The sequence below is a fragment of the Amphiprion ocellaris genome, chromosome 4, assembly GCF_022539595.1.
Source record: "Amphiprion ocellaris isolate individual 3 ecotype Okinawa chromosome 4, ASM2253959v1, whole genome shotgun sequence".
In the NCBI taxonomy this organism is placed as follows: domain Eukaryota; kingdom Metazoa; phylum Chordata; class Actinopteri; family Pomacentridae; genus Amphiprion; species Amphiprion ocellaris.
The window spans coordinates 2,695,131-2,711,354 of record NC_072769.1 but is presented as its reverse complement, the minus strand read 5'-3'; the positions used below and the strand labels follow the sequence as shown (position 1 = coordinate 2,711,354).

General features: G+C 41.1%; 1 protein-coding gene across 3 annotated transcripts; it reads right to left on the bottom strand.

Moving 5' to 3' along the window:
• Positions 1–730: 730 nt before the first annotated feature.
• Positions 731–16,224, bottom strand: ptcd1 (pentatricopeptide repeat domain 1). Of its 3 annotated transcripts, none has more exons than XM_023292332.3 (8): positions 15,613–16,222; positions 15,398–15,538; positions 13,875–14,093; positions 13,680–13,781; positions 9,464–10,129; positions 9,007–9,123; positions 8,015–8,197; positions 731–1,774 (listed from the first exon to the last, which is right to left on the bottom strand). In XM_023292332.3, the coding sequence occupies exons 1-8, from the start codon at positions 16,048–16,050 to the stop codon at positions 1,538–1,540; spliced, it is 2,103 nt and encodes a 700-aa protein (XP_023148100.2). In that variant the 5' UTR covers positions 16,051–16,222; the 3' UTR covers positions 731–1,537. The 3 variants fall into 3 exon arrangements, with proteins under 3 accessions (XP_023148100.2, XP_023148101.2, XP_035814073.1); XM_035958180.2 differs by lacking the exon at positions 731–1,774 and adding an exon at positions 3,216–4,968 and having other exon boundaries at positions 15,613–16,224; XM_023292333.3 differs by lacking the exon at positions 9,007–9,123 and having other exon boundaries at positions 15,613–16,223.

The window sequence follows — 16,224 nt, the reverse complement described above, 5'->3', positions numbered from 1 at the left end:
TATTTTCCTTGTTTTTTTCTGTTTTGTCATTTTGTGTCTTGACTTTGTTGTGTTTTTGTCGTTTTGTGTCTCGTTGTTTTGTGTCTTGTTTTTGTCATTTTGTGTCTTGTTTCTTTGTTTTGTGTCTCGTATTTGTGTTTTTTGGAAGGTCTAACGTTTCTGCTCAGACTGGATCATTTCCACACGATGCGTTCAGGGACCAGCAGAAATGTGGGGATTCTTTCTGATTCCAGTTTGTGGTTTTTGAAGCCAACAGGTCGGCAGGTTTCAGGATGTTTCAGGCATTTGTGACTCGACCTCGGGGTTCTAAATGGAAGCTGAAGTTCTAGTGATTGTTTTAGTGGCTGGAACCTGCAGTGGCTGAATGTTTTTGTCCACTAGGGGGCAGCAGAAGTCCAGACTCCTGCTGGACAGACCCATGGAGGAGCTTCTGGAGGAGTTCTAGAAAAATTCTACATCATTCTGAAGCACTTTTTATTTCTCTTTGTAGCTTTTATGGCTTTTGAACGATTCTCAATTTGGTAGGAGTTTCAGGAGAAACCAGCTTGAGGTTCAGGAAGACGTTTCTAGAAACATCTTCCTGAACCTCCAGCTGGTTTCTCCTCCTACTATTTAGACCATTTTGGAATAATTCTGGAGAATGTTTTAGCTATTAATTTAATTGTAACTCTTCGTAATGTCCAATCAATAACATATTTTTTTTTATAGAATTTGGGTGCATCTGATCAAATTCACTTGGACAATATTTATTCAGGGAATTAGTACAAAATGGATTAAATTCATCTAATCAGTTTAACAGCATGTTTGATTTATAGCATGAATTAAAATACAGCATCTTACTGTACTATTATTCCACATTGCTATACAGATATTGTCAAGCATCCCCTTTAGTTCTCAAAACTGAATTCTTGTTGATTCTTACAAAATGAAATTTGAAAACAGCAAACAACTAAGTTTCCTCCCACAGTCAGATGAATCAGGCTGGCAGGAACTTCAGCTTAACTTTCACTTTCAAGCAGCACTTCTAGAACAACATAACCGTGTCACAATTTAATAGAACCTACTACATCTCTTTGCCATGGAATAAAATTCTAAATACAGATAAGGCAGGGAATATCCTGGACAATTTCATTTAAAAGAAACTCAGAACATTTTACCTCATATCCAAGAGGCTTCTTTAGTCCTGCATATAGATATGTGCTAAATTTACAATTGCTAAGAAAGCCCTCTTTGAGGAAAACAATAAATAATTTTTTTACTCTATGAACCTGTTCATCAACAAATCATACTAAAATCAGGTTTGGGATAGTTCAAAATAAAATAAAATTCTGGAGAAAAAAAGTTTAATGTCTCAGGAATCATGTACTGATAGCTGAAACTGACCTTGATAATTACAATACTACAATGTCAAGAAAAAGGCCAATGCGAGGTCCATGAGCCACTGCTTCAGCCCAAATCCACACAGGCTTCCAAAGCTAAACACAGAGAAGCAGTGGAACAAGAAGAGGTGATAGTGGTGATATTTCCAAGAGTGCGGCTACAGAGCTGCCACGGTGCGTGTCTTGTTCCTGTTACGAGAGCTGCATCTCCTCTCTGCTCCCTGGTCCTTGTGGGCCGTCAGTCCATCTGGAGCTTTTGTTTTCATCACTGAAGCATCAGCCTGTAGTTCCGCTTGCTTGTCCTCAGCGTTATGCGCAGGCATGTCTCTCAGCCACTGCTGGTAGTAACCACGGAAACCATCTATGTGGATCAAGTAGTTGTTTCTGGACTTGTACTGGGATTGAGAAAACAGAAAAAAATATGAATCCTGTTATCATATAAAGGTAGAGCTTGTTGGAGCATTAATTGAAAGGTGATATAAGAAGGTGCTGGATTAAATGAGGTCTTAAGACAAGTAAATTGATTTTAAGAGGCAAAGCATAAAAGTGGACAATCTTTCCTTGGTTTTCTGACTATAAAATTAATTTCTACATCTAGGGGCAATTTGAAAGTGACTATCTTTATATCTCTTTTAAGTTTGGAGTTCTTAATTTTTCATTAAATTATTTACTGTCAGTGCCGTCAGTAGTCAGCTAATGTAGGACTTCATAACCAATCAATCCAATGCTGTTACACTCTTGGCTAAACATGGCTAAAACTTATATTACTTTTTTATCTTAATGTAGTTTCATTGACAGTGTTAAAGCTATGAAGGTGTTTAGAGTCAATGTCCATCTTGTACATTATGCCAGCTACATCTACGGTTTCATGTCCACTTTTAAAAGACACTAATGATGGACAACTCTGAAGCAAAGCAACAACACTGTTCCGAAAATGAGAAAAAGCGCTTCAAGCTGTCACCACTGGCTTTAGGACGTTTACTTCTTATTTATGTGTAGCCTGTTTTGACTTCCAAGTGAGTCACTCCATGGCAATTTAGCAAGATTAGGGCATGTCAGTTGCTTGACCATCTCAGAATCTGTTTACACTTTCTAGGAATGATCTTTGGCAATCTGAAAGTGACATCAGTCAGTGCTTTAGTTGAAATTTGAACATTTTCATCATTTTTTACCCAATGGAAATTTTGAATATATCTCTTGCGAGTTGGAAATTGAACAAGATGCCACTTTCAACAGTCCATATCTCCTGAAGTATATGGCCTAGAGTCTTTAAGACCTCTCATATTCAGGATTTGTTCAGAAATTGCAAATAGCTGAGCTATAATCTATAAAAAATAAATAAATAAATAAATAAATAAAAGTGGAGGGCAGTGGTGGCGCAACGGTTAAGTCTCTGCACTACTGATCCAAAGGTCAGAGGTCCAAACCCCGATGTGGCCGCTGTTGGGCCCTTGAGCAAGGCCCTTAACCCTTCGTGCTCCAGGGGGCGCTGTGCTGTGGCTGACCCATCACTCTGACTCCCCCAATTGGGGAGAGATGCGAAAATCAGAATTTCCCCTCGTGGGATTAATAAGGGATAATAATCTATAATCTAAAGTGAATTTAAAAAAAAAAAAAAAAAAAAAAACAATAATAGTGCTTTTCAAAATACTCAACGACATTTTACATAGATTATAAAATCAGCAAACATTAAAACAGAGGAACATCATAAAAACAAGTCATAAAACACATTCTAAGAACAAATTAATAATATAAATTAAAAGCAGATCTGAACAGGCGCGTTTTGGTGAGTGATTTGAAAGTGGTCAGGTCGGTGTAGTGACAGATGTGTTGGTGTTGGTGTGTTAAGATAAACTTTATTGATCCCACAGTGGGGAAAGTTCACTGTTACAGCAGCTCCGAGGAGAAAAAATAGTGTAAAGGCAGTACAGAATAAATTACACAGTGCAAAAACGCAGAGAATATTATATACACAGAAGATTTTTTTTTTAAAGAAGACTATTTACATGAGGATGAGGTTGAAACAGTTATTGCACATAAGTGGTATGCATATGGGAGGGAAAAAAGTGCAGCAGGAATAGAGGTCGACCAGTATAATGCAGCATTGTAAAGTCTGACTGATGCTGGAATAAAGGACCTGTGGAAACGTACCTTCTTACACTTAGGGTGTACCAGTCTGTTGCTGAAGGTGCTTCTTAAAGAGTTCACAGTCTGATGCAGAGGCTGGGAGGTGTTTCTGATGATAGAAGACAGTTTATCCAGAGCCCTCCTCTCTCCCACCACCTCCATGGAGTCCAGGGGGCAGCAACAGACTGAGCTGCTCTTTTAATCAGTCTGTTTAGTCTGTTCTTATCATGCTCAGAGCGTCCCCCTCCCCAGCACACCACTGCATAGAAGACCATGGATGCCACCACAGTGTCATAAAAGATCTTCAGCAGTGGCCTGCTCACACCAAATGATGCAAGTCTCCTAAGCAGGTATAAACGACACTGACCCTTCTTATAAAGAGCGTCAGTGTTATCTGTCTAGTCCAGTTTGTTATTTAGGTGAACACCCAGGTACTTGTAGGTCCTCACTCTCTCAATGTCAAGTCCCTGGATGTTCAATGGTGGAGTGTATGAGGGTTTCCTGTGGAAATCAATCACCATCTCCTATGTCTTGCTGGCATTTATTCGGAGGTGGTTCTGCCCACACCAGTACACAAAGTCCATGATGACTTTCCTGTACTCACAGTCGTTCCCCTCTGACACACATCCTATGATGGCAGTGTCATCGGAGAACTTCTGGAGATGACAACTGTCTGTGGAGTAGCGAAAGTCCGATGTATAGAGGATGTAGAGGAAAGGTGAGAGTACTGTACCCTGGGGGGCTCCTATGCTGCAGACCACCACGTCAGACACACTGTATGTAGCCTCACATACTGAGGTCTGTCTGTGAGGTAGTCCATGCTCCATGCAGCCAGCTGGTCACTGACCCCCGCCCTCTCCATCTTCACCCTCAGCAGTGAGGGTTGGATTGTATTGAAGGCACTGGAGAAGTCGAAGAACGTCATCCTCATGGTGTTTCTAGTGTCCTCCAGGTAAGACAGGGATCTCTGCAGCAGGTAGAGGATGGCGTCATCCGTCCCAATCCCTGGCTGGTACGCAAACTGCAGGGGATCCATGTTTGGACTCACCAGGGGGCGAAGATGGGCGAATTGTGCGCGGCCTTGCAATTTTGTCCAATCCCTGCAACGTTTCCACAGTTTTGGCCAGCTTCCCATGAGTTCCGCCAATCATAGCAGTCCCCAGAGCAAACGTAATGCGCGTACGTCACCGAATTTGAAAATCCAGGCATGTGTGATTCTAATGTCTCTCATTTACCAACAAAAATTACGGCTAAAGACCATGCAAAACATTTTCCTGATGTCCTTCACAAATGCGGAGGTAAACTGTTTTGCACCCCGTGCAATATTGTAGTGGAATACAAAAAAATTATCGATTGACAAACACTTCTCTACTGCAAAACATATTAGGAGAATGGCTGAAACGAGCAGACCACAGACCAAATCACCGTGAGGGAAGCTGTTGCATCCAGATCTGTTGGAGCACTGAAAGAATGAAGGTAAGTTAGATTAATTACTCTACCAAGGAACTTGGTGGAGTTATGTGACAATCAGCATATGTGAATCATTACCAACATTACTCAAAATTGGACCAACGGATTTGGATGACATTTTAAAGGAAGGTCAGAAATGACACAAGGACCAAGTGATTTGATTTTGGCAGTGATACGGCTTATAGCCTGCATCCACGAATTTGTTAAGGATTTCCCATTGAGATAGTGGCAAGGCATCTGATAGCGGCACGGTAGGCATGACAACAAGTGAACACCACCTCAGCGGCCTGCAGACGATCACATGATTGCAATCCTACTACAAATCCACCACTGTGGACTTGTCAAGGAACAATTGATTAAATTGTGGGGGTGTTTCCGAGTCCCATCAATTCCCGCCGCCCGTTACATATTTAGGTCACACGATTCGGTACCCGTGTATGATGTACATATGAATAATACACCTGTGGTCAGCGGAAGATCAGGAAATGAACAGTCTGGGCGGAGTACTGCGCTCTCTGAGTGCTTTTCTTGTTAATTGACGTGACAAGCTGTGAGCGTGTGCGCGCGTGTGTGTGTGTGTGTGAGAATACTCGTGCGCTACGATAGGAAATTGCCACTGACGGGTATGTCCAAATGTGATTCATTCAATAGTAAATTTTCATTTTGTGCCTTAAATGTACCAACCACTTTGTGTTAAACCAGTATCTGGCTGGTGCTAATTTCCCACAGTTGTATTCGAGCTTTTGTGTAAATGGGTGTAAATGTTTCAACATTTAATATTGTCAATTAAAATGTTGAAACATGTTCTAAAACCTGAAAAAATGCATCTTTTTAGTAACTGTCACTGTCTCCCACAATTTTATTGCAACAAATACGCTGAAAATATTGCAACTTACATCACAATTTTTTAGAAAAGCTGCCATGAATTTGGGCATTTTGGGCTGCAACAATCTTGAAGAACACCCGCGAAATCCTGCAGGGACTGATAGATAGCATAGTACAGGACAGGGGGAGTCAACTAAAACTAAAGCCATGGGAACTCCACATGTATTTAGGTTGTGATGCTGAAATCACAAAAACATTGAACATGTCCTTATGATCACATTATTTTCAGTCTTTTCTAGGGGTACCATAATTTTTGTCCAGGCCTGTTTCATGAGTTTATTTTTTAAAATAATTCTGTTGAACCACGGTTCAAAAGCAATGCCTGATTTTCATTGGTTAAGTTTCATAGAATTTTTATTTATTGTTACTTTTGTCAGATTCAAATTATTTCTGTGACCATTGTGGGTTTTTCTTTCATTAACTGAGGGGTACCAACAATTTTGTCCACGTGTGTATACTGTATTTAACAGTTTTCTACCAGCATTCCTATCTTACATAATTTACAGTCACAGCTTGTTATCGTCATAAACTTTTCTATTCCTCATTGTTCTCCATTAAAACAACCTGTTGACTGAAGCTGCTGAACACGGTCGGTTCATTTTGTGTGCAAAATGAGTCAAAATGAGGCGTTTGTGCTCCTGTTTGTGTGGATGAGTTTCAAGCAGTTAGTGCGCGTTAACAAAGAAAGTTGAAAACCACCTTCATACCTATTAACTCTGTTGGAAGTTTTAGTTTTTGTAGAGCCGACTGATACAAAGGAAGTTTATGTCAAACTGTCTTCGTAGTTCAACCTCTGATCTGATAAATGCCCTAAAGACTACAAAAACTGTGCCGATAAAAATAGAAGCGTCCCGTCAAATTTAAAATCCCGTTATAACTTATAGTCTGTATAGGATGAAGTCTGGGTCCGGACTTGGACCATGGTCCACCAGTTAGTGACCTGGTGTCTAGTATGTAGTGGATTAAATGAAGCCTCGACTTAGAGAATTTTGCCTTGAGGAATTTTAGTAATCAAATTACTCAAATAACTTGAAGAACCCTTTCAGCCCAAGTTAGTAGACGTCTTGAATCATGGGTAGGCTGATAAAATTTGGGATAGTAAGAGATGGAAGGATCATTCACTTATGTGTCAATGTTCAATATCCTTCCATGTTGTGTAACCCTATGAAAATATTGGAATTTCTACTATAGAAAATTGGCATGTCAGTGTCAAATGCCAAAGATCATTCCTACCAAGTTTCAAGAGATTCTGAAGTCATCAAGTAACCACCTTCACTGAGTTGACGCGGAATGGCCCATGTCAGTTTATGTTCCATTTTGACAACAACAGAGTCTGTCAAAATTTTGTAGCTGTGGATGAAACACTCTGCCAGTTGATGAGTTGATGTGCGTGCAAAGTTTCACGCGTTTTGGGGTATGTTAAGGCCGCCAAAAGTGCAATTCAAAACTCCGGAAAAGAACAATAAATAATTCCTTGCATTCCAATAGGGTCTTCGCACCTTTGGTGCTCGGACCCTAATAATACACATAGGATAATATCAAAAACAATCCAGTACCAGTGAGCATCTGGTTGACACTGACAACACACAGTACAGTTACAGACTATCTCAGCCTCCCTACACGTTATTTTTGAGTGTGACTAATTTGCATTAAAAAAAGACAAAACACAAAATAATCAATTGAACTTGACTGATTCCATTGTTTTTAAACATTTCTATAGATGATGTGATAACATTGGCCACACTAAAAATCAGATGTTGTGAGTAGGGCTGAAATGATTCCTCGAGTAATCTGATTACTAAAATGCCTTGAAGCTTTGTTTAATCCACTATATACTATACTATATATGCACGATATGGCGTGGATATATGCCCATGTTCTGCCCAGACAGTTATTTCTGTTACACAGTGTGCTCATGTCCACTTTTGATGCTGTAACGTGCAAGTCAAGCGCGAAATGCAAAATGGACAAGGAGAAAGACAGAGACAAAAACAGTGAGCAGCAGGAAGAGCCGATTACTCAATTAATCATCAGAATAATCAATAGAGTACTTGATTATTTAAACAATCAATAGCTGCAGCCCTAATTGTGGTGAAAAGTTTGACTGACTGGTTGGAGCTTCTTGTGCCCTCAGGTGCTGCATGTATGCTCACCTTGTTATAGTTGGGAGGATACTGTGCAGCAAACTCCAGCTGTCTGATGATGACCTCATTAGGACACACTCCCATGTCACTCATGGTCTTCAGGATTGTTTTCAGGTAGACGTAATCCAGTCTCCGACTTGCTCGGCCAATTAGAGCAGAGAACACATGGATGTTGGGTCTCAATCCTGCCTCCTGTGGAAAAAACGAAGATCCAAGTGTGCTAAGCTGACACATCTTTCAACTACTTGTATTACTTCTCATACTTAAAATACTGTTGTCATTGTAGTTGCTTTTGTTATGTTAAAAAAAGGAACTGGCACAATTCATATCCTGAATAAAATTAATATATAATAATATATATATAATAATTTTTTATTTTTATATATATATATATATATATATATATATATATATATATATATATATATATATATATATATATATATATATATATATATACACACACATCGATCAGCCACAACATTAAGACCATTGACAGGTGAAGTGAATAACACTGATCACATTGCTGGAAAACCTTGGATTTTGGTGTCCGTGTTGATGAGACTTAAGACACCAAAATAAATGTCTCAGAACAAGCATACTCCCGCTTGCAAATGGGAATCCTAAACGTCCCCCCACAGGAAAATGCACCCCACCACATCGCAAAAACATCCACCAATCAGGAACATCTTGGGGAATATGACAATCGCCCAGATGTTGATTTGACCTCCGAACTTCCTAGACCCCATTCTGATCAAGCATCAACAGGATCCAGGAACAAGTTAGATTCCCAGAGGCCTGCTGCACTACCCACAGTACCCAAAGGACCCACTGCCAACGTCCTGGTGCCAGACAGCATAGGACACCCTGAGAGGTCCTCCGGTCCAGGTCCAATGGTTCAGAGGCCTTTGGACCACATAAGGGGGAACGATATAATATTAGGCAGATGGTTTTAATGTTATGCCTGATCGGTGTATACATTATGGTTAGTTTTTTGTCACCGCCATGTCTTTCAGCAGCTGAAGGCCATCCTTCTCTTGCTCACAGCCTAATGCAAGACATCCAAATGTCTGTATGTCCACCTTCAAATTCCACTGTCGCATTACACTCAGCACAGCCTGGAAAGAAAGAAGCGTGTCATAAACCTAAACACACACTTAAAGTTCTTTGATGGGTTACAAGAAAAACAATCTCCGGATGTTTGCAGTGGTGTGGATACATTTGGTAATTGATTATTTGGTCTCTCACATGCCTGCATTCTTTCCACAGACAGCTTTCATTGTTCCTCTTTCTTCAAGAGAGACCAGCTAAAATGAATACTGTATTGCAGAGTATGAAGAGTGATGAGGACACAGCTTTTTGTTTTGGTTAAATGCAGAAAGTGTTCTACATTCAACCAATTCTATCATAGCTATTTAATACTAAGCGTGAGAAATGAGAGCATATTTGCATGTTTACCTTTGCTCCTTCCAGGTCACTAGCTTTTGCTGCTTTGCGAATCACTGAGTTAAAGAACACAGCATCAAGCTTCAACTGATGTTGTTTGGCGACCTTTAACAACGCCTGCAGACACTGGTAGCCTGGCTCCATCATGTCAGCCAGCAGGGTCAGAGTTCTGAGGTCTGGACTGAGTCCCTTTGCTGCCATCTTCTCCAGGAAACCTTCAGCACCACCGATGAGGGCCAGTCTATCACATGCTCCGTCTACAGTGCCGAGGGAGATCACGTCACTGCTTTTTCCTTCAAAAAGGTCCAATAGGTTAGGGGCAGTGGAATCTGCTGGTATGTTCACAGGGAGGGAGGTGTTTTCTTTTTTTCTGATTGGCATCATATAGGTTGAATCCTGTCTGCTGTTGAACTCCTCACGGTGTCTGCTGTCCTGCTGAGTGTCACTTTGTGGATCAGGCTGGAAACACAACTGCCTCTCCAGTAGGTCAATGTCTATTATGTCCTTGCACCTGGACTCTGACACACCTGTCCTCTGTTTCCGAATCTCACAGTCCCTCAGCAGAACGTCAGTGGCCAAACCGGTGTCGCCAATCCCACAATCTCTGGCAATTCTCAAGAGCAAGTTATAGTTCTTTGTGTCTGGAATCATTCCTGACTGCAACATCTGGCGCCACACCTGAAGTGAACATTGACAGTTAAGATACTTTAACAGTTATTAAAGTTGTTGACAGTGTGTGATAACATCATTGTAAGTTCTGAGTCACACTGTCAGGGTTCCCACTCTTTCCCTAAAATTATTTTCCAGGACTTTTCCAGGACATTTTCAGCCGCTACAGACACGTTGTCACGTCATACACTAATACATTCCCATCCCCCTCATTCTTTGGAAGTGTTCTTTACTACAGTTGTACCGTGCATTTACCCAGATTGTTTCTATATTTATTACTCAGACATTTGATGTGCAATCTATGGCTATAATTTATCTATGAAAAATAATTCTGACAAATGTATCATAGAATAATGCAAATAGATTACAGCGTAGCACTTCACTAGCATGACAAACTGGAGTTACAGTGTTCAACTGGGTAATTTCCAACTCAACTTTCTCTGGTGCAATTCATTTAAAAATATTTGTATATTTTCAATAAATCACTGAAAAACAATTTCCTTTGTCTCATGTCAGTTTACTGCACAACTCAGATTTTTTTTTACACATGTGGCACCTGCATTTCTCAAACATAATTAAAATCAAAATCACTGCCAAAATACCCAAGCAAATCATAAATTTTTATAAATATAACTAAAATATCGATGTAGGACAGAGAGGAGCCAGTGGCCGCCCACGGCAGAGAAAACCCTCACATTCGTGGATCAACACTAGCGACAATTTTCAACTTATAGTCACTAGTTTTGTCTCTAGGCGGTAAGTCCTTAACGGGGTCTGAAAAGTCGCTAAACGTAATGACAAAGTCAATTGGAAGAGCTGGATTGCAGAACTGCTCGAAGCAGGAATGCAAATTTGATTGGCTGATAGCATCATGTGGGGCGTGACTCTACCAGCCTTAATGTTGCCCAGAAGATAAGCTGACAACAGACATGCATGCACATAACTTCTAACCCGTTTGCATTGACATGGGGAGGATAAATATGTTTCCAGGATAACAACCGTTTCCAGGACATTTGACCTTTTTTTCTCATTTTCCTTATGCTTTCCATGACTGGAAAATTGGTCAATCATTTTCCAGGTTTTTCAGGTTTTCCAGGACCTGTGGGAGAGTGCAATGACTGTCTGGTGGGTCACAAATGATACAGTGGGGGAAAATAAGTATTTGATACAATGCTGATTTTGCAAGTGTTCCCACTTACAAAGAATGGAGAGGTCTGTCATTTTTTTGTAGGTACACTTTAACTGGGAGAAACAAAGTATAAACAAAAAAATCCAGAAAATCACATTGTATGATTTTTAAATAATTAATTAGCATTTTATTGCATGAAATAAGTATTTGATACAATAGAAAAATAGAACTTCATATGAGGTACCACAACCTTTGCTTACAATTACAGAGGTCAGACATTTCCTGTAGCTCTTGACCAGGTTTGCACACACTGCAGCAGGGATTTTGGCCCACTCCTCCATACAGATCTTCTCCAGATCTTTCAGGTTTCAGGGCTGTTGCTGGGCAACATGGAGTTTCAACTCCCTCCAAAGACTTTCTATTGGATTCAGGGCTAGAGACCAGCTAGACCACTCCAGGACCTTGAAATGCTTCTTACGGAGCCAGCCCTTACTTGCCCTGGCTGTGTGTTTTGGGTCATTGTCATGCTAGAAGGTATAACCCATCCTCAATGCTCTGCCTGAGGGAAGGAGGTTGTTGCCCAAAATCTTGCGATACTTGGCCCCATCCATCCTCCCCTCAATATGGTGGAGTTGTCCTTTCACCTTGGCAAAAAAGCACCAGCACCCCCACAGCATGATGCTTCCACCCACATGCTCTTCACGGTTGGGATGGTGCTCTTGGGATTGTACTCATCCTTCTTCTTCCTCCAAACAATGTGAGTGGAGTTTATACCACAATGTTCTATTTTGGTTTCATCTGACCACATGACCTTCTCCCATGCCTCCTCTGGATCATCCAGATGGTCATTGGCAGACTGATAATAATTTGCCTTTACTTGTCACAAACACATTACAGCACTGTGAAATGTTGCTTTTCGCTTATCCCAATCGGGGTCACAGTGCAGGGTCAGCCATAGTACAGCGCCCCTGGAGCAGGAAGGGTTAAAGGCCTTGCTCAAGGGCCCGACAGTGGCAGCATCGGGATTTGAACCACTGATCTTCTGATCAGTAGTCCAGAGACTTAACTGTTGCGCCACCACTGCCCAAAACTTAACATGGGCCTGGACATCTGCTGGCTTGCGCAGGGGACCCTTGCGTGTGTTGCAGGATTTTAATCAACGACAGCGTAGTGTGTTACTAATGATAACCTTTGAGACTGTCCCAGCTCTCTTCAGGCCATTGACCAGCACCTCCTGTGTAGTTCTGGGCTGATCTCTCAACTTTTTCATGATCACTGATAGAGGTTCAGGCATATGGGTTCTGTAAAGCGTCTTGAGATAATCTGAATTGTATCCGACCCTATATAAATAAAACTGAATTGAATTGATACTCAACAAGGCAAGATCTTGCATGGAGCATCAGGCTGAGGGAGATTGACAGTCATTTTGAGTTTCTTCCATTTTCTAATAATTGTGCCAACAGTTGTTGCCTTCTCACAAAGCTGCTTGCCTATTGTCTTGTGGCCCATCTCAGCCTTATGCAGGTCTACAATTTTGTCCCCAGTGTCCTTAGACAGCTCTTTGGTCTTGCCCATGGTGGAGAGGTTAGAGTAAGATTGATTGAATGTGTGGACAAGTGTCTTCTATATAGGTGACAAGTTCAAACATGTGCAATTAATACAGGAAATGAGTGAAGAATAGGATTGCTTCTTGAAGACAAACTAACAGGTCCATGAGAGCCACAATTCTTGCTGGTTGGTAGGTGATGAAATACTTATTTCATGCAATAAAATGCAAATTAAGTATTTAAAAATCATACAATGTGATTTTCTGGATTTTATGTTTAGATTCCGTCTCTCACAGTTGAAGTGTACGTACGACAAATATTAAAGACTTCTCCATTCTTGGTCAGTGGGAAAACTTGCAAAATCGGCAGTGTATCAAATACTTATTTTCCCCACTGTACGTCAGGTTGCATCTTTCAGCTGCACTGCTCTCCTTTAGAAAAACAATGAGGAAGCCATAACCACAATGCTGATCCACTGATGCTTTGAAAACCTTTAAGGAGGAGACTGTTTGCAACAGGAGCATCAAGCCAGCTTACCATGTCCTCTGCTTAACTTCATGTCTTTTGAAACAGAATTTAGTCTGTGGTTCACCCAAGATTACTGTCACCAATTCAGTATTCCACTAAATATGAAATACAACAGACAAGCCACCCAAAAACATAATGCCTTCTGCTAAGGGTGCCACCAGTGCATAGAAATTGTTGCATCCATATTAAGATTATTGTTTCATTACAGGTATTCAAATTTTGAATGCACCCAAACATTGTTCCTGGCCTCATAAATCTTGCATCAGTTGGACTATCCTGATGATCGACAGATTTCTCTTCAATGTCAAAAATATTACTTTCTAATGTAGTTGGTGCTTTTAAATCATCTCCCTACTTGTAGAGCCAGTCTGAATCCTATTTCTTTGTCCTTCAAGCAGCCCATCAGTAGGTAGTGAAACGTCTCCTGAGTCACAGCATGTCCATTCTGTAGCATCTCCTGCAAACATACACAAACCCATGATTAGAGGGAACACAGCTCGGTGAACCAAACTACCATGAAACCCATTCATATGTGGGGAATCAGTTGTACCCTGATTGTGTGAATACAAGCTTGGAGGTGGTTGGTGAGTGCATGAGTCTTGAGAAGAGCGTGGTACGTGATGGCGCTCAGGGGACAGTTTTTGCGGTGGAGTTCTTGCTCCAGCTTCAGTGCTTGCTGAAGACCAGCTTGTTTTGAAGGCGATTCAGCGCAGGCGTTGAACAGTGCCGTGTAGGTCGCATCTCCAGCCTCGAGACCTCGCTTCTTCATCTGGAAGAGACACACAAATTATTGCATTTCGTAAACAACTACATTATTGTGAAGCTCTTTGATTATGCGTTAATGCTCATCACAACTCTAGAAAAAAGGATATATTGGGCTTTAAAGTAAGGCACTGCAAGCTAGAGGTACAACTCGTGAGCTAAGACTAAAACTAAGAACAGTGTAATTATGTGACCAATTATGAGACCTAGTAATTGCTCAGCATTTCATATTTTTGTAGAATAAAAACAAAGTCAGCATTAAAAAAAAAAATCTATGTATGTAGATTCTAGATGAAGTGACATGCACACAATATTGGTTCAGCTACTTCCAATGCTATAATATTACTCAGTTAACCGATTTTTTATATTTCTGATCTGAGACCCCTTGAAATGAAGCACAGGTTGTGACTGTATGTGAACGTCAGTTATGTGAAGTTTGTAAAGTGTAAGTGAAAGTGGTTTTAGAAATTATTAGAGGCCTGGCAGGGTTACAAGCATCTGGTATTTCCCAAGCGCTAGATACTGTATGTATGTGTATATACACATACAGTACCAGTCAAAAGTTTGGACACACCTTCTCATTCAATGGTTTTTATTTATTTTGCTTTCTACTTTGTGGATTAATACTGATGACATCAAAACTATGTAAGAACACATATGGAATTGCGTAGTAAACAAAAAAGTGTTGAACAAATCCAAATATGCTTTGTATTTTAGATTCCTTAAAGTAGCCCCCTTTGGCTTTGATGGCAGCTTTGAACACATTTGGGATTCTCTCAGTCAGCTTCATGAGGGTGTCTCCTGGAATAGATTTCAATTAATAGGTGTGCATTATCAGGAGTCAATTTGTGGAATTACTTGCATTCTTAATGTGTCTGAGACCATCAGTTGTGTGGTGCAGAGGTAGGGTTAGTACACAGTGGATAGGCTGAATTGACAACTGCAGGAATCAATAGTGTGGCAAGAACTACTTAAATTGGTTGAAACAACAGTCCATCATTAATTTAAGACATGAAGGTCAGTCGATCCATAAAAATTTTAAGAACTTTGAGTGTATCCTCAGATGCAGTTGCAAAAACTGTAACATGCAGTGATGAATCTGGTGTCTTTGGTATTACTCTACAATGCAGAAAATAATTAGAAGTAATAAAAACCACTGAATGAAAAGGTGTGTCCAACCTTTTCACTGGCATTGTGTGTACATATATATGTATATATACTCCAAGAACATCGTATTAGAATGCACTATTTTTTTTAGCAAGGTGCGGCTAATGAACTATGACTGAATGCATCTGAATAAAACCTCCCTACATCATTGTAGAGTTTGAAGGCCTTTTTCAGTTGTCCAGCTCGACTACAGCCTCCGATCAGGACTGAGTAGTTGTACTCCTCCGGCTGCAGCCTCTCTCCCTGCAGCATGTCTCTGCTGAACATCTCCAACGCCTCCTGCAGCTGTGACAGCACAACGCAGGTTTAAAAACACACCACGGGAAGTTAGCAGGACACACCAGCTCAGCCACACCAACCTTGTTCTCTTTAACCAGCTTCTTGCACTGTAAGAAGTACCAGTACGGCGTGTTTCTCCTCCCGGGCCTCAGATGAGATGCTTCCTCATCTTCGTTTTCTTGGTGTCGCAGGTCACGGATACCGGAGCTGCTTTTCCTGAACAATTTCCTGGAGGCCATGTCGGCAGACAGCGAGCCGAAACGGTCGTTGTCAGGCCGGACTGAGAGAGAGTCTGGGGGGTCGGTGTCTTCTCGACAGGACGCTGACAGACACCTGTAAGTTAGTCCCGTGGGCAGCTGGCATGGAGTCGGTGCGAGAAGCCTGAATGGCCGGTGTCGAGACAAACCCTGTACTCGGGTCAGAATTCGTGCATGTGGTGGCTTCAAAAAGATGGACAACGTGGAAGCCAGTATTTTCCTCCCACTTCGCGCACGCAAAGAGGCGATGGACGACAACATATTTAACAATTTATCGAGCGAATGAGATAACTGAAAATGCCGAGATTTCTCTTTGACTTGGAAGCAAACAATATAATTTATCCAACTTACAAAAACCACTTGGACGGGAAACTAGCAGCTACTACCATGTTCTTCTTTCTGTTTGGGGTTTACGGCTCCTCCTAGCATGTTGAA

Bases quoted from the DNA above. Each gene is read 5' to 3' on its own strand.
- ptcd1 (XM_023292332.3), bottom strand. From the start codon at position 16,050: ATGTTGTCGTCCATCGCCTCTTTGCGTGCGCGAAGTGGGAGGAAAATA. The intron at 15,539-15,612 runs GTTGGTGTGGCT...GTGCTGTCACAG, and splicing joins AGCTGGTTAAAGAGAACAAG to CTGCAGGAGGCGTTGGAGAT. The intron at 9,124-9,463 runs GTAAACATGCAA...CTTTCTTTCCAG, and splicing joins GTGACCTGGAAGGAGCAAAG to GCTGTGCTGAGTGTAATGCG.